The sequence below is a fragment of the Ambystoma mexicanum genome, chromosome 3q, assembly GCF_040938575.1.
Source record: "Ambystoma mexicanum isolate Mex_15411 chromosome 3q, UKY_AmexF1_1, whole genome shotgun sequence".
NCBI lineage: Eukaryota > Metazoa > Chordata > Amphibia > Caudata > Ambystomatidae > Ambystoma > Ambystoma mexicanum.
This window is the reverse complement of record NC_090926.1, coordinates 875,448,904-875,472,409: the sequence shown is the minus strand read 5'-3', so window position 1 is coordinate 875,472,409 and position 23,506 is coordinate 875,448,904. Positions and strand designations below refer to the sequence as shown.

At 47.7% G+C, this 23,506-nt stretch overlaps 1 protein-coding gene across 1 annotated transcript in view; it reads left to right on the top strand.

Moving 5' to 3' along the window:
- ERN1 (endoplasmic reticulum to nucleus signaling 1) overlaps positions 1-23,506 on the top strand; it is a 749,808-nt gene that overhangs the window by 655,058 nt on the left and 71,244 nt on the right. The window contains exon 20 of the mRNA XM_069654991.1: positions 21,630-21,753. Within this exon, the coding sequence (XP_069511092.1) occupies positions 21,630-21,753 (124 nt within the window). The remainder of the gene's footprint in view (positions 1-21,629; positions 21,754-23,506) is intronic.

The following is a 23,506-nucleotide window of genomic DNA, read 5'->3' as shown; positions in this document are numbered from 1 at the left end:
GGATGAAGAATTAGATAAAAAGAACAGCTTGCAAACCGCAAAGTCTTTATTCTTACGAAGGCCACGCCCAAGGCGTACACCCAGTCACATCAACGCTCGGACACGGGACGGATGTCTGGAGGGTTCTGGGGCTTCCAAGAATGGAGATCCAGACAACCTGACCGTTCCCCTGAGTCAGCACCGAAGGAAACAACGAAAGGGGGGGGAGCAATGGCTTTTTCCAATCCCCCTCCTCCGCAACAGCCTCAGAGGGAAAGAAGGCATGACACGCCCCTTCAGGTCCACGTGTCTCCAGTGGGGGGCAGGCTTGCCTTCCACATGCAATTTTGGTGCCAAATGTTTTCACACCCCTGGATCCTTCCAGTAGTATCCATGTGTACTGCCTGCTGGTCCCTTCCTTTCTTCCCCTCCTCTCTCACAGATTGGGACAGCAACTATGTTGATGGAGATCCGCTTGCTCGTCGAGAGCCAGGCAGTGGAGGAAGTCCCAGCCTCCCAGCAAGGTTTGGGCTTCTATTCCAGGATTTTTTGCTGCATGAAAGTTGTCTTGGACCTTTCCACCCTCAACCTCTCCCTCCCTCTACAAAAATTCAAGATGGTTACGCCAGCACTCATTGTGGAAACACTGAACCGGGGAGACTGGATGTGCTCTCTGGATCTGAAGGACGCGTCTCTACAGGTCCCTATTTGGCAGCCACATCGGTCCTTTCTACGGTTCAGGATCATGGGCTGCCATTTCCAATACAAGGTGCTACCCTTTTGCCTCAACTCAGCCCCCAGAGTATTTACCAGGTTAATGAATGCAGTGGCAGCCCTTCTCAGGGTCAAGGGCCACCACGTGTACCAGTACCTGACCGACTGGCTCATCCGGGCTTCAACTCAGGAGGGCGTTCTCCACACTTATGAGCACACTCCACGACCTGGGGTTTACGATCAATCTCAAGTCTCAGCTGCAACCCATGCAGAGCCTGACCTTGCTGGGCCTCATCTGGAACACCGGCTCCGAGAGAGTATTTCCCTCGGAGGGCATGATCACGGCTATCAAGAGAGCCACTACTCACTTCCCCTCCAGGACAGTGACCTCGGCCTGGTGGTTCCAACACCTGCTGGGTATTATGGCAGCGGTCCTGTTGGCTGTACCCCACACAAGACTCAAGATGAGGAGATTACAGCTGCACTTCGCAGCCTCATGGAATCAGGAGAGGGGCTCCCAAGCGGAGCCTGTCGACATTCCTACATCTCTACACCCGGACCTCACGTGGTGGTCTGCCGATTGCAACCTGCGACAGGGCAAGCCCTTCTGGAAGCCTCTTCCGCAGGTCACCGTCACTACGGACTCCTCCCTAGAAGGCTGGGGAGCCACGCTGGACAGTTAGAGCGTCCATGGAGTCTGGACGCTGCAGGAACAGGAGTCCCACATTAACTGGCTAGAATTGTAGGCCCTATGGGAGGCCCTCAAGGCCTTCCTCCCTCTGATAGAGGGCAAGACAATACTTGTCCAGACGGACAACTCCACCAGCATGTCAACATATCAACAAGCAGGGGTAGCAGATCCCCCCCCCCCCCTCCGCTGTGAAACCTAGCTGTCCACCTCCTGCGGGAGTCCAACCTGGAGGCGGACAGGCTCAGCAGACTGGGGCGGACAATTACGAGTGGCAATTGAACGACCTGGTTCTGAAGGAGATCTTCCTCAGGTGGGGGCAAACCCAAGTGGATCTGTTTGCCTCCCGGGATGACAGGAAATGCCAGCAGTTCAACTCTTAGAAGGGACAGGAGTCAAGCTCCCTGGGCAATGCATTCCAGATACAATGCAACTACATGACGGCATTCACCTTCCCTCCCACACCCCTGCTACACAGGGCCATCTGCAGGATAAAGGAATCTTGTCACCTCAGCATCATTCTGATAACTCCCTGGTGGCCAGCGAGGCTGTGGTTTTCTGAGCTGCTCAGCCTATCGGACAGGCTCCCCATTCACCTACTGCTGGGTCCAGCTCCTCTCCTGACCCAGCAGGGGGGCAGGGCACTCCACCTGCTCCTCACAAACTAGCCCTTGCGGCGTGGTTCCTGAGCAGGTCACACTGACACACTTGAGCCTATCGCAAGCTAACCTGGAAATCATCCAGGGCGCCAGAAGCAAAGCTACCAGGAGCCAATATAAGAGCAGATGGTTCATATTCGGTCATATATTCTGACTCTAAGGGGATCGAACCCCTTAAGTGCACATTGGACGATGAACTCTCCTTCTTGGCACACCTCGCCCACTCCGGAGTTCAGGTGGACATATGCCGCACCTATCTGGCAGCCATAGGAGCCTACGTAAATTTGGAGGAGGGTCTCTTCTCTTCTAACCTGGTGGTCAAACTGCATCTGGCAGGCCTCCACAGGCTCTACCCGCCTATAAAGAAGCCACGCCCTGTGTGGGACCTCAATGTAGTCCTGGGCACCTTGGCGCACATAAACCGTTCCAGCCAATGTCATCCGTGGATATCAGGCTGGTCACCCTAAAGACAGCACTGCTTGTAGGCCTCACCTCTGCTCGTAGAGTCAGCGAAATCCAGGCTCTCGTGGCATCAGAGCCCTACACTACCTTTCACAAGGACACGGTGGTCCTCCGGATTCCCCCAGTGTTCCTACCCAAGGTGACCACCTCCTTCCATCTGAACGAGGAAATAGTCTTACCCACCTTCTTTGCTGACCCCAAGGATTAGCCTCAAAGGGTCTTGCACCGTTTGGAGGTCAGATGCGCTCTAAAATACTACCTTGACAGAATGCCCTCTTTATCACTTTTGGTGGCTCAAGGCCCGGCTATCAGGCCTCCAAGGCCACCATAGCAAAGTGGATGGTCGCGGCCATCAAAGAGGCTTATGAGGAGCAGCACAAACCAGTGCCGGCCAATTTGCATGCCCATGCGGTCAGAGCCAAAGCCACGGCCATCATGTTTCACCGGCATGTGCCGTGGCAGGTCATGGGGTGCTACCTGGGCCACCCCTTAGGCTTTCTGTAAGCACTACTGTTTGGGTGCTGCCTCCAGATCAGATGTGGATTTTGAGCAGGCGGTTCTAAGAAACCTGTTTGCTTAAGGAGGGTCTCCTCTCCACCCTGGGGCTACATCCAGTTGTAATCGTCCATACAGTATGGAGAAAAGGGGACGGGACGTAAGAGTAATTGTTACTCATAGTAGTGACTAACATAATCTTAATTTATAGTCCCCTTTCCTTCATACGTCCCTCCACCCTCCCCCCTAATAATACTGGTGTCATTAGGCAATGTTAAATATTGTTGACTTGTCAATGGGGACTGAGGAGTCAGGCGAGGGCATGCTCCCAGGGCCACTCCTCACCCGCGCGCTTCAAAATTTAAAGGGGAAGAAGATTTGTCTGGTGAAAAAGGTTCCGTCTCCCGTCCCTCACAAGGGACGCACATACAGTATGGAGATTGGGGGGGGGGGCTATGGACTAAGAGTACATTAGTCACTACGGTGAGTAACTAATAATTTTCACTTTATATGTTTCTGCTTGTACCTCTCCTTGGCAGAACGTTCTTGCAGCAGAGTTCTTTGCAGTTGCTCTCATCTGCGCATGAGATTAAATTTGTTATCCTTACACGATCGACTTGGGACTTTCTTCCCTAGCAGGTTGTATTATCTTTGGTGTGAGCGTTCAGGGGCTTGCTTTCAATATGATACAAAAGTGTCGTAATGTTCTTACTTACCTTTTGAGTTGCTTGTTGCCCCTCTGAAAAGTATAAGAAGTTATTACTTATCTGTGCAGTGTCTCACTCCTCTTGAAAATAACTGAGTTGGTATTATTTTATTATTCCTGAAACTGAATAAGTGTAAAAGCTTACCAATAGGGTTGACCTTGAATACCTGTTGCCATTTTAAAAGTGTAACATTGGGTTTTGCTTACCCTGAACTGTTTAGTGCATTTTCAAAATATTCTTACAAAGTTCTTAATTATCCTAGAGGAGTTGCATTCTGCCCCTCTGGAAAGTCTGCTAGAGTTCTTACTTAACCAATATTGTGTCCCACTCTTCTGAAAAGTATCATTGGTATAACTGACTATTCCGGTAATAGAAATAGTGTAACTGCATCCATTCCTAACACAAGAATAATGTACATGTGTTGCAAGGCGTTTATTTGTAACAGTGTTGGTATAACTAGGTGATTCTTGAAACTGAATAACACTGTAGGTTATTACAATTGGGGTCTGCCTCCCTTGAATTACCTTGTCTTTCTAAACGTCTAATTAATATGGTTTCACTCCCCATGAATAGCATGTTGCCATTCTAACTGTGTATCATTAGATTTTACTCGCGTTGACCTGCATATTGCTGCTCTAAATAAGGTTACAAACAAAACCTAGAGGGGCATGAGACTGGGACTCTAGGCGCTTGTCTGCTCAATTACCTAGTTATAAGAGAATTAGGTATCCGTTTAATTGGAAACCAAATTATAAGGGAATGTAGCTGCTGCGGGTAGTTGTGTTGGGCTGGATCCTCAAGACATATCGGAGAATTCAAATCGAACATTTCGTACACAGTAATGACAGTTACCGTTATTTTCACCTTCCACTTTAGTTCGAACCCCTCAAACGCTGGTTATTTTTACAGGCAACATTCACAGGTAGGGGACCTCTATTTGAAGGAATGCTGGTTATGTCACGTAATTTAGACTAACATGAGAGGTTTGTTAGACCTGCACTTTAAAAGGCAATATAGACACACATTGCATGACAAACACATGTGTTATGATGAACTTGGCTATGATGTAAACCATTGGGTCACAATAATGGGTACCATTTTATATTAACCTTGCATTTGCACTGTTATGTTCAAGATCTGTCTGCGTTGTTGCACCTTGGCAATTAATGCCCTGTTCCTTTGTAGTACCAATTTAGTTTTAAATTTGTATTTAAAAAATAGATAGGCCACATTAAAAAAAACAAATACTAGCATTCTCCGTTTTAAAACTTCCTATGTAAAATTTTGAGCTATTCAAGCTCAAAATTCGCAAAAGCAAGCACAGGGGCGCAGCCATTTTGTGAAATGGAGGCCCTCCTGTGCTGGCTTTGGCTTTTGCGGCACTAATGAAGGGAAAGCCAGCCAGCTGTAGTAAACAAAGGCTACCGCTGGGTGGCTTTCCCTTCATTAGTGCTGTAGGCGGAGGACGGGGACCGGAGACCAGAGCAGGAAAGCTGCAGCTGAATCTCGGTAAGTGCTATTTATTTATTTTACAAAAAATAAGCACTAGCTGCGTTTTTTTTCTAAGTTTTCCGGGCTGGAGGAGCCCGGAAAACTTAGAAATAAAACTGCAGCTTTAAAAACATTGTATTTATGTTTGCGGTCGCTTTTGAAGCGACCGCAAACATAAATACAACGTTATTGTGTTGGAAAACGCTGCGGTTTTTCTTTCCAAGTTTCTCAGGCTCCTCTGGAGCCTGAGAAACTTGGAAAGAAAAACTGCCCCGTTTTCCAACACAACCACGTTGTTTCTGCCTGAATCTGCTTTACCATTTGGGGCTCTCGGGCTCCCCACGGGGAGCCCGAGAGCCCCAAATGGAAAAGCAGATTCAGGCAGAAACGACGCGGCATTGCGGAAAACAACCGCGTTGTTTCTGCCTGAAGCAGATTTAGGCAGACAACGCAGCATTTAGCATTTCCCATTTGGGTCTCTCGGGCTCCCTACGGGGAGCCCGAGAGTCCCAAATGGGAAATCAGCTGCAGGTAGAAACACTACGCGGCATGTAAACATAACCGCGTGTGTTTCTGCCTGCTGTGGCTTTCACTTTGGGTCTCCGGTGCTCCCCTGGGAGATCCGGAGACCCAAAGTGATAGCCACAGCAGGCAGAAACATACGCGGTTGTGTTGGAAAACGCTGCGGTTTTTGTTTCCAAGTTTCTCAGGCTCCTCCGAGCCGGAGGAGCCTGAGAAACTTGGAAAGAAAAACCGCAGCGTTTTCCAACACAATAACGTTGTATTTATGTTTGCGGTCGCTTTTGAAGTCACCACAGGACCTAAAGAATCCAAAGAGGGGAGAAACTGAGCCATCTACGACGACACCACCGCAGGAGCCTTGCTGTACGAACTCACCACTTCCCCGACGACCGAGGAGATCTTCTTCCAGGAGAGTCTTCTACCCCATTAGCTGGTGGGACCAACCAGTTCACCTTTTTTGCCTTCCAGAACGTCTCGTGGTCGAATCGCCCATGCCAAGCACCCCGGTGGCCGGATAGCCACGCTTTACCACTGACCGCGAATAAGAGTCGTACCTTTTAATCGGGAACTCCGCGGCTGGTTTCATCCCTGGCAGTGCAACGACTTCCAGCTTTCTTCCTCGTCGAGATCATCTCTTCCTCTGGTCGAAGCCACGACTTGCAACCGCTGCCAGGAACAACTGCCCCCGCTGGAACGTTCTCACCATTTAAGGTACTGTGTCCCGGCTGCCCGCCCTTGCAACGGACTATCCAAGGTGTCCCGTAAATCCTTGACTTTCCAACTGGGTTGGCCTCCAAACCTCCTAACTTTATATTTCTGAACTGATCCAACCTCTTTTGACATTTTCTGCAAAGACTTTGCATGCATTTCCACTGTGTGATCTTGGGCACATTCCGCCTTGGTCTCCAAGAGTGGTCCTGGCCTATGAACTTTGGCTCTACAGTAGACCCTGCGTTTCTTGACTTGCTGTGGTTACTTAAAAGTGTTGGTACTGTGTTATTTCCATGCTCTGCCTTCTCTCCCTTTTTAACAAATTATTGGAGTGGCAGCTAAGGTTACGCGCTCACCTCTGTTTTGCTAATAAGTGGTGTGTTAACCTAGACTTGTCGAATAATTAACTAGGGAGGTGTATATACTTATAGTGACTGTGTTTGAACTTGCTTGATATATTAGTGCCAGTGTATTTTCATAAGTGTGTTTTAAATAAATAATTATATAATTTTAATACCAAAGCTCTGGTCAGTGTTTGCTTGTTGTACTGTGTTTTTCGCCCTATTGTGTATACTCTATATACTGCCTAACTCTTCTTGAGGGAAGTCTGACTGCTCAGCCACAGCTACCAGGTAAATCTGGGCGATGCAGGCTGCTACCAATTGGGTTTACTGCTTACTCCTGTGGTCTTAAACTTTTTGCAGTGGTCCCTAAGGGAACTGCACAAGTTTCTGCCTAACACAAGCCAAGGGAGGCCTGAGATCAAGTGGGGAAGTAGAGAGGGGGGAGAAGAGCGAGGATAGGATGTCCTGGGTTTTGGTTCTAAAAGGGGAGCCCAGTTCGTACAGAGTGCCTGGGATGGAAGAGAAGTGGAAACTGTAGTAGGATTGGTGAGTTACTTACAGATTTTGAACAGTTCACCCGTATTGTTGGTGGACCCCGAGATGCAAACTTGCATACGGCCCCTCTTCTTGGAGCGGATGGAGAGGCCGGTATTGCCTTTGGAGCAGGCAACAGGCCGGTTTGTCAGTGGATGTGCTTGAAGCCTGCCATTTCTGTTCAGCAACTCTGCACTTGCATTTCAGAGAGGCTAGGTCAGAATCATACCAGCGGTTGTGCTTGGAGGTAGCCATCATGCGGATCCTCATGACCGGGGCAAGGATTTGAAGGGTGTTGTAGATGGTAAGTTTAGCGAGGGCTGTGTAGGTGGAGTCCATAGCAGGAGTGGAAGGGGGATGAAGGTGGCGGCAAAAGCAGCGACTGACACTCACTTCATTGGTCGAGAAGGAGACTGACCGTGCAGGCAGAGGCTTAGCCAGGGATCCCAGGAGCTCCAGGTAAGAAGAGAGGGGAAGAGAGAATGGTCAGACCAGGAGAGAGGTGTAGTGAGAGGGTTAGAGATGGGGATGTCTGCTGAAATTAGTGCATCCAAGGTATGTCCGGCTGAGTGGGTTGGACCAGAGGGAAGAATGGTGAAGGGGAAAAGAGAGAGGTCGCAGAGGTATAGAGTGGCCGCATCAGAAGAGTCAAGATGAATGTTGAAGTCTCCGAGGAGGAAAAGCTTGGAGGTAGAGGTCAGGAGAGAAGAGGTGAGGTTGGCCCATTCAGAAAGGAAGAGGGAGACCAGGCCAGTGGGGCTGTAGATGGTGGCGAGAGGAAGCGAGAGGGTAGGAGAGACACCAAACCTGCAGACGAGGCATTCGTAGGAAGAATAGGATTGAGTGGATATGACAGTAGCAGGGACCCATTCAGGGAAGATCGGGGCCTCTCCACCTCCTGACCAGTTGGGCCTGGGTTTGAAAGAGACTCTTGTAGCCCTCAGGAAAAAGTGTCAAAAGCATTGACAGAGCTGGCATTGAAACACTTCTCAGTAAGGGCGAGAACATCAAGGTCAAAGTCTTCAAGAAGGATACAGATGTCAGAAGAGTGTTTAATGGCAGAATGAGCATTGACAGTAGCTAAGTGAAGCTGTTTGCCACCTTTGAATATTTTCTGAGGAGGGGCACAGGGATGTGGTGCATCAGTCAGTGGTGGTGAAGGGGCCGGGGGTGGGTGGAGTTGTCAGAAGGTATGGCAGGAGAAGGATGGAAGTTAATGAGAGCAGGAAGACACCGATCAAGAAGGAGGTTGAGCTGAGAGCCCTGGGCCATGACAGTGGCATTCTGATGGACATTAATGAAGCCTGCAGGGGTCAAGGGTGCATGTGTTGGCACCTGCTGGGTGGACCCAGCCTCACCATCCTGCTGCTGTTGGTGGTGCCCCGCCCCCCCTCCTGAGAATGCTCATTGCCACATCGGACCCCTGTGAGGGTGAAGTCCGCAGGGTTAAGGGCGCAGGTGTTGGCGCCTGCTGGGTGTTCGCACATGGGGGGGCAAGTGACATCCTAACACCCGGAGTAGATTGATTGCTACCCAGAACCAGAGCCAGGAGGGAGAGGTTGCATGTCCAAGGAGCTGCTGGCACTGCTGAAACCCGAAACCTTAATCTGTCCCACACTGTGCAAAAGCCTGGAGGACCGGCAAAACAAGAGCAGGCAAGTTAATTAAAGCTGTGGCTCATGTGTGATGCGAAGAGGAGGGGTGCCATAATGCTCTAACCAACACGACACTGTCACTTCACTGATACTCCTACGGCCCCAAGTGTTGGTGGATGATACAGAGACTTTAAGTTTAAAAGCTTTCCTACTTTCTTTTTGGATGGTCCACCTGTCATTTGTCATGTGATTTTCCCATAGTAACTGCACCTATGCCTGTCCCCACGCCAGTTGATGTCTGGAAAAAAATGATTATAAAAAGGAAAATCCACACTACTCCCCCCACTGCCTCCACAGCCTTCAGGAGAGTTCAGACCAGCTCAGCCTGTAGGACCTTTGGGAGAAACACTTCACTTATTGGGTGTATATAGTTCCCCCATCAGCCTGGATCCTTGGGGTGGGGAAAACATCACACTCTATACTGAGACTCCTGCTGTTGTTGACATCTGACCCAATGACTAGGCCCCGCCAACACTACTAACCCTGAAAATCTGATCACCTATCGGAAATAAGCACTGGTGCTGTGTGTCATCTGGTGCACAACAAGAGTTTGAGGTCTGTTTTGAAAACCCACAGACCTGTCATGTACAGACTCAAATCACCACAGGAGCCCAATTTGACAAAGCCTCAGCAGGAGTAACTGATCATGATTCTGGCCCCTCAACCCAATTGCCATAGTGGTACCTAGAGTACCCCCTGTAGCTGTATTCACTTGCCCTACCTCTTCCGGCTTCTACTCAAACTGTTGGAATCACTGTATCAAGTAGGTTAGGGGTAGCAGCGCTGCATTTAATGGATAACCCTGATGTGCCCTGATTAGCACTTTTCTTTGTTTAACCCCACTAAGGGGCCCCAAGCCAACAGGCTAATATCTTATGTCCAACACTGGCCATCCCGCCAAGGAGGTACGTGTTGCCCAAGGCTGTAACTGCAAGCAAGTGCTCTCTGAACTTGTAGACGTAAATAAGCTGTTGATGTTCCTGATAGGCGCTCAAGGGAAAGGAGGAGGGGGGTTTTACGGGAGTGCCTCACACTGATCTGTTGGATAAAACAAGGTCCTATGGACCATCAGTGGAGCTACCCGAGGCCCTAGATACAAATGGCCCCTTGATTGCTGAAGATAAAGACTATATTCACCAATGTATCACCATCAAACAATCCCAGCCCACTACTCATTGCAAGCACAATGCGCATACTCTTGAGAAACTGAACCAAGCTGAGCAGTATGCCCCACAGTTAATATCCAGGAAAGTCATGAAGGCTCCCGAATTCTACACTACGTATGCAACATGGGAGGACCGGGCTACAAAGCTAATAGGAAATAATGGTTATAGTGCTGTCGAATATAGGGCACGACAAGCCATAAAACCCAAGGGGGGCCTAGGAGGAGGCACAGTATTGCTTCATGGGGTTGCTAAATTACCTTTAAACCAACAAGAACCTAGAGATGCACTCTAAAATAAATGCTTGCACTGGCTCTGTACTGTGAGGGGCTGTGCTTTTAGGCCCAGGGAAGCTGTAGGGAGCTGTCATAGAGTGCGCAATGAGGGGGACTGTTCCTGCGACTCTGAAGTTGTAATTTTGCGACAAGAGAGTGGCCAATGGTGTTTCAGATAGAATTGAGAGTCATGGTCGGATCGTGAACAGCAAGATTGTAGTTAGTCCACTTTAGTGTCACCCACTCCCCGGAAACATCACATTCAATTCTGTTCTATCTGGTGCCAATATGTTACCCAAGGCTGTAACTGCAAGCAAGTGCTCTCTGAACTTGTAGACGTAAATAAGCTGTTGATGTTCCTGCTAGGCGCTCAAGGGAAAGGAGGAGGGGGGTTTTACGGGAGTGCCTCACACTGATCTGTTGGATACAACAAGGTCCTACGGACCATCAGTGGAGCTACCCGAGGCCCTAGATACAAATGGCCCCTTGATTGCTGAAGATGGTGTCAATATGACACCTCTGGGGAAAAGGACAAATGGCAGTTGCAGTGGGACCAGACATGAGGGGCACAGAACTTTTTTGTAAAGATAGAGGGGTCTCCTGTTGCCTTGAGTCATTGTCCACGATCGTGACCAGCATGACTTGGGGGTTATAACCAATTCTACATTGGGGTTTTTTGTATGATAATTCAATGTATTGCTTTGTTATGGTAAGATGTACTTTGAGGGCCTGACGGCCAAATAGTTATTTTAATTAATGATACACCTAGTGGATGGGAAGTGTGCCAACAGTACTTCGCATCTGGTTCCACCATTAATGGGCAAAGAAGAGAAGGAGAGGACTGAGTCCATATAGGGGCCGGAGAGGGAGCGACAAAGAGGATGTCAGTGAAAGTCTGCATGGAAGAAGCGTTGACGTAGGTGTCGGAGATGAGAAGGCTTGGGTTGGAGACCAGGATATCTTTCTTGACCGTATTCCTTCCAGGCTTCGAAAGAGGGGAAGAATAGGTAGTAGAGTAAGCAGTGTGAGTAATTAGGGGAGAATGAAAGCACCATGGGAAGGCAGGGGCAGAGAGATGAGGGGTGTGGGGAAGAGAGAAGGGAGAAAGACAGATAAACTGCAAAATGAACTCACCAGGCGGCCTAGGAGCAAGAAAGGTGTAGATGAATCAGGTGCACGACGACACACAGGACACTGATAGTAATAATTTGCTGCTCCGGCAGCAGGGAGAAAAAGAAGTTGGCGCTGGAGGGATGGGCACTTCTCCGGAAATATGAGGAAAATCCTCAAATCACCACTCAGAAGGCAGTTCTTGTGGTTACATTGATATGGCAGCTCTACATAGCAGGTAAGCACGTCTGCTTCTTATTTCTGGGGATCCCTCTTCCCCCACATAAATGGGAGCTGCATCCAGATATTTAATGCACTGCAGGTCTTTTTGTGGATAAATGCAAACTATTTGCCTGGATAGCTGCAGTCTCCAGCGCAACCCACTCACCACTGGCGTTGGTTGCAGTGATAAAGCACTAGAAGCCCACAGATCAACTACTGTGGGGGTTGTGCGAGCAAGGAGCAAAATGAGGGGCACCAGGCGCTGTACTGTAGCTCAAGTGTTGTAGTTCATATATGGCCACCCTGCACGGGAGGCACCATAGAGTCAAGTGCAGGTGCTGGGAGCCTGCATACTCGCCTCCCAAATCAGAGCACCCTTTACAGCCCCAGATGTCTGCTGGTGGTCCAGTTGCACACTGTTGAGAGCAGGCAAAGCAGTAGAGCCCAGGAAAAGCCTCTATTGACTTTGTGGCCCAGGTCTAGCTGCCGCTGCAATTGTTCTTTCCCAGCTGCTCACCGTAATGTTGTAGATGGTATCCCCGGTGACCATGGGTGTTTGCAGGATTCGGGCTTCACCACCCACAGGCAGCAGGCATGAGCTGCCATCTCTATCCCTCCTTGGTGGTCCCCCCTTCTACAGAGGGGCTCGAATCTTGCTGAGGGTCCCCTCTGCGGCGCCCCGTATGGGACTGGAGTTCCAGCTGCTTCGCCCACCCGAAATGGATCCGCTCACCTCTGATCTGAAATGTTTGTGCCTTTTCAGGCCTGTGGGCTGTGGGGAGCAGGCACACCAGGGATGCAGTTCCAGAAAGAGAGCTCCCCAGCACTGCAGCTCCTCGATCCTCGAGCCGTAATCCATCACCAGCTGTGCAGGTCGACAGGGCGAATCTCTAAAGAGAATGGGCTCGACCTCGGGACAGGGTGTCTTGGGAGCCCCAGAGAGGCTCAGCCGTCAACTTGGGAAACAGTGCTAGTGGGAGCGAGTATTGATCTGAAGATGTGCAGGTCCTCCTTGTAAGAGGAGCTCAGCAGAAGATCTCTGTTACCCTTGTGCAGATTTCTCCCACTCTTTCAGGTGGGTTCTTTCCCCCAGACACCAGCATAATGCCCTGACCGTCTCTAAGATTCCTGATGGTACTTTGGGTGGGATCGCTGATTCCCCCTGTTTTCCCCCTTGCATGCGTGCGAGTGGCGCTATCCATCGGCGGCCACTGGGGAGAGGTTGCCGCCACTTGCAGGGATGCCATTTAAAGAAACATTTCTCCTGGGGTTTCTCCCTTTGTTTGAATGGCACTGGTCTAGTACCCCTAAATGATGTAATTTTTAAAGCATGCTTTTAATGACTGCTATTAAGGCAAAATTCCTATTTTTGGGGATTCTCTTTCCACTTTTGTGCACCCCATCACATTTGTGCTTTTTGGGATCTCTGATTTTTTTGTTGGCCAGAGGGACATCACCTGAAGCCCCCCTGCCACTATGTCCTTAAGTAAGGTACATTTATTGTCGCCCAAGGAGTGCCTCTAAGGCTCCTCATTTTTTCCCCAGGGTGTTAATCACCGCACACAGGTTTTATGGAGTAGGTTGGTGGCAACTAGACTTTAGTTTAGGCTCCACCATGGGTGCAAGCCTTTAAATGAATTGGTAGCCCAATATATCTTTTTGGGTAGTCATTAGGATATCGATATTTTTTTTAACTCCTGATCTTGGCCATTTTGTGTTTCAGGGCTTTATTTATTCCCAGTTGCCCGCAGGGTAGTTTCAAAATGACAGATATGACCGTGTGGGCTCTTTGTGAGCCCACAATGGCAGCCTCTATATGGGTCCTAACTGGTTTAGGCAAGTAAAGGCCCCTGGATTCTCCCTCCAACTTCCTCTGGGAGTAGCTTTGGCTAAGTAGCAACTTAGCAGCCTCTAAGTAGCTTCAATGATGACCCAGACTGGTTGGTCATCCGACTCTTTGCCTCCCCACCCCTTTTACTGATTGGCAGGCTGGTTTAGCCAGCCCCTTTGTACAAGGACATTTATGCTTTGTCGTGCACCTGCTTCCCTCTTGCTTCTTTGTTCTTGCAACTTTGAGATGAGTCTGGTGAAGGAGTTTTTCCCACACATCCCTCTGTCTTGGGAATTTCCTGACTTGGGTTTTTGCTTCTGGAAGTCCAGACTTCTTGAATACTTATTTTGATTTGCCACATCTGCTTGGTACAGCCCTGCACTCTAATCCCTGGTACTCACTCTCTTGACTTCATCACCTACAAGGATCCCCTATGTGCTCTCATAGCCTTGGACTGTTTTACAAACCACCTCTCCCCTACACTCTCACCCCTGAAAACATCCCTTCGTGCTTCAGGCAATCCATTTTCTGAAAGCGAGATCTGTGATAGCCCCGAACTTGAACTTCCACCCAGGAACCATTTCCTGGCCAGTTTACTCCTGCATCCCGTGTTTCTTGCCAGGATCTTCCGCTTGGCTGTGGGTCGTTCCTGGTGTATAGAAATGTGATCAGTTTGACCAACCCTCCCAATTCTTCAGATCAAGAAGTCAGACAATGCCTCCAACCATTGTGCCCATTCTGGGATCCTCAGCTGCTGTGCCTTAGTCTTCAGTCCACCAAGCACTGGGAGCTATCTCCGTGGGTTCCCTTGTCTTCTGGAGTTTTCCTTGCAGAGTTGTTGTTGGGTAAGATTTTCCTAACAAAGATAAATCTTCCTTAACTGTGTCGACCCCAAAACGTTTTGCTTTACTGGTGGATTATTTTTCCCTATACTTTAGTGAGTGGGAACCTTTTTCCACACTCAAAGAATCTTTTACTCTTAGTATGGGTGTTCTTTTAAAAACTATCCATATTGCCTTTTTACTTTTATCCTCTGACCACTTTTGGCACATAATGCCTATTGTTGCTGGGTTGCCCTTGGGGCTGCCCTTTTAACTTTCTCTGGCTAACCTTTTAAGAACTGCAGTTCGCAATGGTAGAAAGAATCTTTGGATCCCTTTTACATTTTGTTAGGTGAAACCAGCACACCCCACTTTGAGGAGTCGTGGGTAGATGCAATGCATCCCCTTTTTCATTTTAACTGTAACATTTCTGTTACAGGGACAAGCTTACCTTTAATGGCTGATGGCAGTGAACCTTTTTACTAATTCGGCGCACCTTTACCGCAGGCTGTTTCCACAGGCACTCATAGGTGCTCATTTTACCAAAATGGCCCCTGTCTTCTTTTTTTGCCATTTTAGTGTTCCTTGTCCTTTCTTGTTCCTTCACTTGACCTGCAGGGTGAAAAATCCTTTGTGTGCATTTTGTCTTCGGTGGGAATCCTGTAGATTCCCCACCCATGCTACAAAGTGTCTGTGAAGGCAGGAAACGAGGGAGGAGTCCAATACTCTGCATCTGTTTGTCTTCCATCCTGACTGCGAGAATCCAGTTCAAACTGGGAGGTTGGCTGTCCTGAAAAGGCTGCCAACCCCCTAAGTTTGAATGTTGCATGGCTGTTTGATTGGTTGGGTTCCTGCATAAAAGTCTGATTCTGGAAGCTGAAGAGGGTGTCATCCACTGGAACACAACAGAAAAGGAGGATGAAGGCTGTGGCGATTTCCAGTGACCAGAGAGCCTACTGTGTATATAAGGTTAATTAACTCACCTGTGAATTGGGTCCCCCAGTTCCTAAAAGTAATGCTGTTGGTTTCTCTTTACTATTCCCGCTAGGATATAAATGTATGAGTGTCCCCAATTGGGACTTGCTTCCCCTGACTTGCTGTTAGTCTATCCAGCATAAGTCTGCCTTAAGGTTATACTTACCCTTAAGTCGCTGATAGCTCCTTTTAAAAGTATATAGGTTTTACTTACCTTGAATTAGCTTTGTGCCATCGTAAAATTGTTTAGTTATTGCCTACCTGAATCTGTTGGAATGATCTGAAAAGCAACCGTAATTGTATATTACACCAAAGGTTTTACTCAACTAGAATAACTGTTATACTGAACAGTAAGTATAGGTTTTTACTCATTCCTTGAATGAGTGTTCCACTATTCAGAAAAGTCTATTTGAAGTTGGTTTACTATGTGATTTCTTAGGTGGGCTTCACTGCATAACTGACAATGTCTACTACCCTTGTATTACAGAAAGTAATCTAAAAGTAATTTATGGCTTTACTCCTCAAGAATATGTGTGACCTATACTGAATGCGTATGAAAAGGTCTGACTTCCCTAGAATTACTTTTAGGTATTCTGAAGAAGGTTTTATGCTTTGGTCTGTGTACCTTCAAGCATTGTGGTGTGTTTTTTATAAATGTGTTTAGCTCTATGACCAGTACTTACCCCAAGACTTAACTTGCTTTACTTTACGTTTTATGATACTTCTGGTTGTAAGTGTTTCTAGTGAATCCTTGGTGTACTACAGGTTCTATGTACTTTCCTATAGCCTTCTCCCCCTCCTAAGATAAACCTGGCTGCTCTGTCTGCGCTACCATATACTCCGGTGGTACAGCCTTATACCAAGAGTGGAGTCTGGTACTGTCTCAGTTGATTGGTTTTTACTAAGCCCTTAGTTGAAAAACAACCCTAACAGTTGTCCACTTTTGGTTTGAAGGTTGTTATTGTGGGCAGAGCATGTGTTCATTTCCTTGGTCGCTGGGCTAGTCGCTGGCTTTGGTGCAAGGCCCTGGGAACCACACCTGTGGAAAGGAGCAGTTTACATAACATGTTTGTCTGCTTCTAAAGCAGTTTTTGTCAAAATACTGATGTGAGTACCTATGATTTTGAGATCTGAGGTGGGCTTTTATTTGTGATAATCACTCCCAGTGTGCCATATGGTCCATGGGCAGAAATGCTTCTACTGGGGGTCCTCCTGCTCTGCTGCATCTAATCTGAGAATCTTGGTTCATTCTTTGACGTCTAGAACGTGTCTTTCTGATCTCCTTCCTTGGGGTGAAAGCAATGGCCCGTTGACTCGTCTCCCATTATTCTGATTAACTGTGTACCTGCTCTGGAACACTTTAAAATTTACTCTGGTGGGAGACCACGAGGGGGCACGTGAGTGGGAACCCAGAGCGAGTGGGGGGGGGAAGGGTGATATCCCCGAACGTGGAGCGGAGGCCCATGCAGGTGGGAGAGCGCTGCAACCCTATGCGGCCAAGCAGCACCATAAGAGAGAAAGAAAGGACCGAGAATGATACACAGCCTGGGAGAGGTGCTGCAGTGGCCCGGTGAGGCTTTGCCTGCTACGGATGCGCACACTACGAGGAAGAAAGATGGCAGCCCGGAGGTCGATGTGAGCCGGTAGGAGGATACGTCCCTGGTGGCGAGGGAAAAGTAACGGGGGAAGGACTCGCTAGCACCAGCAAGGCCACCCCCAGAGCATAACGCTGATGGCCACAGCGCTTGGGGGAAGAACAACAAAGCCAGAGGATAAAGATTGGGGGCTACTCCACAATCCAGCAGCGCTGCCACCCCCAAACTACCGCAAACCATAAAAATGACCTAGCTTGCAAAGGCCCCACTGAGCAGAGGGCCTGTAAAACTCCCCCGGAGTGAAAACTATGGTGATGGCTCGTGGGGGCTACCCAACCAATACCCTCATGGAAGCACACGAGTCAGGAGGAAGCTCCCGAGGGAGCCCATAAGCCAAAACAAATACATGGGGAGGTGGAGAGATGGAAAGGAAAGGGAGATCAGAGGTAGAGTTGGCACCATCCACTAAGTACCCACACGTGAGGGGGAGAAGGCGCACCCCGGCACCAACCTCGCACCTAGCTAGGCCAGCGACACAAAACTTGGAGGAACAATGGACGGGCCCCTTGGGAGGGGGTGCCAACAGAGCTAGTCTCTGCAAAATAACCTGAGGTCAGGGGATCAAATGCCACTGAAGAAAGTAAGGAAGCGCATAACTCGACGAGGTAACCGGGAGCAGACGTCAACTCACTGTGGGGCGGCAAGAACAGGGCAAGTCTGGCTCCATCATAGAGTCGCACAAGGAGAGAGGCAACTGATGCAATGCCCCGCCCCCCCACGAGAGGACTGAAGCGCTTCAGCAAAACAGAAGGGAAGAGGCCCCGCAAACAAGGGTCTTCGCCAACCCCAGTGCCAAAATGGGTGATGCCTCTATAAAGGAGGACATAGCGGGTATGATGGCGGAAATAAGAACCCTACGTACGGATATACTAACTTATATTGCGGAGCTGCAAGGAAAAGTGGAATAAATGGAGGAAAACAATCACAAGAAATCGACTATTAAGGCTCCAAGGTTAAAATATACCAACATTTGTTGGGTCTCAAGTTGGGGCGCAGTTGAGAGAATGCAGACAGCTCACGACGTGGCTTGTGGACAATGGCATATGATACAGCAGAAATTTTACGAAAACGGAGACAAAGCAGACAGGATGCTATCTAATAGGTTGAGAGCGCAAAGGACAGAGAGATGGGTCGATCAGGTTTACGGAGAGGAGGGACAATGTGCCTCCTCCCCAAACAAGATAGCGTACCAGTTTGCACAATACTGTGAGAAGCTCCACCAAAATGAGGACCCCGGAACTGGGCCTGAGATGCACAAATATATCGAGGGAGCAGGAGTAACACGCCTCACCCAAGAGGAGATGGGTATTCTAGAAGCCCCGTTCACCCCGGAAGAAATAAAAGCAGCAATAAGTAGACTGCCCCCAGGAGGAGCACCAGTGGAGGACGGCTACATGATGGGATTTTATAAGATGTTTGCAAGCACACTAGCTCCCCGCATTACTAGTTTATTCGATTCCATACGTGACACTGGAAGATTCCCCCCCTTCACAAAAGCACACATAGTGGTTAACCCCCAAAAGCGGGAAGGACCCCACCAATTGCAAATCGTGTCACCCAATTATCCCTCCTAAATACAGCTGTAAAAGTCTACACGAGAACCCCAGCCACCCAAATGGAGGGACTACTGCCCCACTTAATTCACCCAGACTAAGTGGGCTTTATAAAAGGCAGACAGGGAGCGGATGCCATGCGCAAGGCCCTAGACTTTATGGACCACTCGAAAGGAGGGGGGGGGGGCATGCCCTGCTTAGCCTAAAGCATTCGACCGGGTCGGTTGGGAGTTTCTCTGGGCCACACTGAAATGCGGGAGGTTTGAGGAGCAGCTTCTCACAGGGATCCGGGCGATTTACGTGGAACCCACAGCAAGGGTAATGGGAAGGTATCCAGAGAATGTAACCTCAAAAGGGGAACCAGGCAGTGCTGCCCACTCTCGCCCCTGTTGTATGCCCTATCCATAAAACCTCTGGGGAATAAGGCCAGAATAGATCCAGCCATAGAAGGAATAACGTGGGGAATCTGGAATATAAGTTGGGAATGTTTTCTGACGATATGCTCCTTTACCTGTCTAACCCGGCATCCTCAATACCAAAAGTTCTCCAAACTATAACATAATATGGGCAATGGCCAGGACTGAAGGTCAACATAGAGAGATCTATTATCTTCCCCTACAGTAGCCCAAGGGACCGGGCCGAGGAGGATCTAGCTGGCCTGGGAATCCCAGTCATCCCGAAAACCCTGAAATACTAAGAGACAACATCACAAAAGACACCAAGGAACTCTGATGCCAACCTACGCCCGTTCATATGGGAGCTAAGCACTGACCTAAACAGATGGGACAGGTTAACGATCTCCTGGCCAGGTCGCTTCAACGCAATGAAGATGGGGATCCTGCCCATAGTCCTCTACTACTACCAAATGCTCCCAATAGAAATCCCAAAGGACCACTTCACGGAACTCAAAAACAAAATCAGCAAGTTTCTATGGCATGGGAAATAACAGAGGATTGCATACAGCAGCTTGATTCGGAGCAAGGAGGAAGGACGAGTGGGGCTCCCAGAATGTTACACATACTATTGTGCAGCCCAGATCCGGGCTTTGATCCCACATCTCAGAGGAGACAAAGATAAACAGTGGGTGGAAATGGAGAACCACATACTGAGGCCAGTGACACTGGGAGAATGGGTTTGGGCGCTGAAATAGTCATTCCCATGTAAGGCTATGAACTATAGGATTCTAGGCCCGCCCCTGAAGCTGTGGTGGAACAAAGGTGAGATGAAGAGAGACACAACATGGCCATCTCCAATGAGCCACATCTGGGCTCCACCAATTAGATCTGGAATCCAGAAGCCCCAGCGCTTCCAACGTTGGTATGAGGGAGGCCTATAAAGAGTGGGTCAGATCATAAAAGGGGAAAACATGCCTCACCCTTCAACAGCTAGAAGGACTGAATCAAACCCATCCCACCCCTGCATTTCCTCCAACTAAAGGGGGTACTGATGTCCCCAGAGTGGAAAGACAAGATACAGAGAGACCTGCTGCCCCTCGAAAAGATACTGAGTGAACCCACATCATCAAGGGGCCTTATCTTGCAGATATACATCACAGGGGCTCTCCATGACCGGACGCCGGCAAGAGAAATGGAATGGAATGGCTGCCCTTCCTCAACGTGTACAAAGAGTCCACTTCCACGGGCAAACATAACACCCCCCCCCCCCGTTGACCCAGCCAATCTCTGTTTGAAACGGTTTCCCTCCCTAAGGCCTTGTTTTACTATCGTGTGTGTGCATTTGCTTTAATTTTATGGTACACCATAAGGGTTCAAATTAATGCAGAGTATTGTTATAGGCCTTAAGGGATTTTTGCATATTTTTCCAGAATGGTAAAATAGTTGGTTTCCCTTTTTCTCCCATACCATACCTATGTGTTGGGTGCGGACCACCAGGTCTAGAGCAATACACATATACCAGGATTGGGTTGTGAGTCTGGAAAATAAAATTGCCTCCCTGGTGACATTTTCCAGGACAGATTGTCACATGGAACAATATTTTTCAGTATACCTGTGAGGTGTATTTTGTAGAGAGATGAGTGTGGACTAATTGTACAGTTATGTCAGCCCTCTACCCCTACCTGAGCATTAGCTCAGAGCATAGAGCATGTCGCTCTATCAACGTCACCTACCTTGAGAGGTTTGCCTTACTTTTCCTATCGGGTATGTAAGCCCCCTTGTTAAGGTTGGTGGCTGAAGTGCCCTCCACAGATGAGTTACAAAAACTGCTTTAACAACGGTGATCAATATGTCTTTCTCAAGAATCATTTCTCCCGTCTTGATAGGTTTTGTTGCAATATCACAGAGATCGATGGTCATTATAAGAGCATGAAAATGTGTCAATTTAGAACCTAATTGTTGGGTCCTTCTGCACCAATTCCTTTTTTTTTAAAAACAGTGTTTTATTAAGGTTGAATTATTGTGGTGATGTAATTTATAGATTAGATTGAATGGACATAGGCAAAACCCGATTGGGGGCTAAATATTCTGCAACATGCATCACTTTGCTGGACTGCTTCCCTCTGTTCCTAGTGCCATTTTCACATTTGGTCAAAAAATAAGTCCAGTGGCCTTTTGATTGTTGATAGCATAACTCTTGAAGCAAAGATACCGTGTTTATGCAACTAACCCGGTTCTACTATTCAAATGTGTATTTGTGTATTTAGTGAGAAACTGAAAGCTTAGCAGCTATTAGCAGATGATGCGGTACTATCGATTTAATTTGACTGCATGTGCCATACCCCTCGCGGCCTGTCAATGGGTGGGCCACTGCTAGCAGTTAAAGCCCCTCCTTGAGTGTCATTCTTAAAGTCTAAATGTTCTCATATTTATATTAAAACATTGAAACACAGTACGGACATACATACCTGTATGCTTGGTCTTGCTTCTGATATTGGGAAGTTGTCAGACTAACAACATTGCACATTCAACCCCTCCTGAACTGCTTTTTGACTGCATTGTTCCAAACACTTGTACGGAATTGTTGTACAAGACAGTAGCATTACAGTTTAGTTTTGACTTTAAATTAGGTATTTTGACTCCACTGTTAACTTCCTTTGTATTGCAGGATGTAAGTGACCGAATAGAAAAAGAATCGCTTGATGGAACTATAGTAAGACAGTTGGAAAAGGGTGGAAGGCAAGTGGTGAAGTTGGACTGGAGAGCGCACATAACGGTTCCTTTACAGACAGGTAATTTGTAATATTTTTAGTAACCTCAAGTAGCAGGATGTACTGCTCTATATTCTTGTATATCATTTAAGGTGTATTGTGTATTAAATCAGGAATGCCATCTGAGGGTTTGTTTAAACTGTGACCTAGTCAATAAAATCTAAATGTTAGATAGTTGAATATTTGGTATCCTTTCTTTATATAGATAATGCAAATAACAATCTTCCATTCTTCCTCAACTATTGCAAAGAAAGGAATGTAATGTTTAGGTTAACCATGTCAAATGATGTGAAAAGCCGCCCCCTAGATTAACTGTTCTTCTTGACTGGAATGTGAATAGTAGGATGCGGTTCACAATCAAAAGATGTCAATGGATTAATCCTGGGACAAGAAATTGCTTAATGTATAAATTGTGACAGTCATGCTGTTATGCCAGATTTCAAATTAAAACTCTTTCTTTGGACAGTGCATGCAGTGTTGTATACAGATAAACCTTTTGTTGTGGTCTGTTTATCTTTACAACTTTGAAACAAGGTAGTCTGTTCAGATTTCTTCTAAGCACCCATCAAAGAGAGGTAAACCTAGACTGACTTGAGTGACTTGAGCGACTTGAGCCCAATTAGAGCCTCTTTCCACTCGTTAAACAACGAGAACTTCTAGCCCTCCGCCTCTAACCATCAGTAGAACTCTACATTGCATGCTCATCTTTCTGTCTCACTGTTTTCAACTGTCCAGCTAATAAGCACACCTGTCATGCTGGCTTTAAATGACTGTAAAAGCCTCCATTTCATGCTTCCCTTTTTGTGTACACATTCTCACTGGTCAATGACCCATGGACAAATGCGGTCACAGGAAGCCCCAGGCACACTTGTTTTCTATTCTGCAGAATCTCTGATTGTGTCGGACCCATTACCATTGGCTCTGTTGTATGCTAGGTGGCCTTCACACTCTGCTTGGAAGCACCTATTTAGCCAGTGGCTTCCTATAATACAACAGAGCCAGATAGTGCAGGCTGTAATGCTTCAAAAGGTTTGTGCATACCAAATAGAACATGTATTTAAGATCTCGGGAGTATAGCTCAGGCGCAACGTGCTCGTCTTGGAAGCAAGACGACAGAGCACCACAGGTTTGATCCCCCGGTCTGCGCTTAGAAACCTCTGGGTATTAAGCGTGTTATAAATAACCTATCATATCTATACCCTAGCATGCTATGGAGCATTTCCCTTAATCAAACAAACCCTCCAGTGGAATGCCCATTGTCAGGTTGAACCGTCTATAATTGTTGCCTAAAATGCAAGGACTATGCCTTTTTAGTTCTGCAGGCCCATGTCAGTATAAGAGAGACGGCTAAGGCACAAGCATCTTCCACCCCGATCGGCATTAAAATGCCCCTCACTAGAGGCAGAAGTACTCATTGACCTGAAAAATGCTATTTTAAGAAGGTCTGAGAAACTGAATATGATCACCATATGATTGCTTCCCTCACACACCCTCCATTTGTAGCAGATATATTATTATAAAATAAAAAGGACATAGGCCAAGCCTGTGTTCTAGTTTTCAACAACTTCATTCCAAGGGGAGCATTCAGAATGGTTACCTTTCATGCAGCCTTTCTATTTATATGGTGCATGAGCCCCTGTGTGACCAAGTACCTTCTCTGTTCGGCTAGTGAAAGATTTAGTCAGTGAGTCCACTCAAAACAGTCACATCTCACATTTATGCTTGGGAAGTTCACAAAGTACATTCCCACATAATTAATCTACCTCAGAAGTCA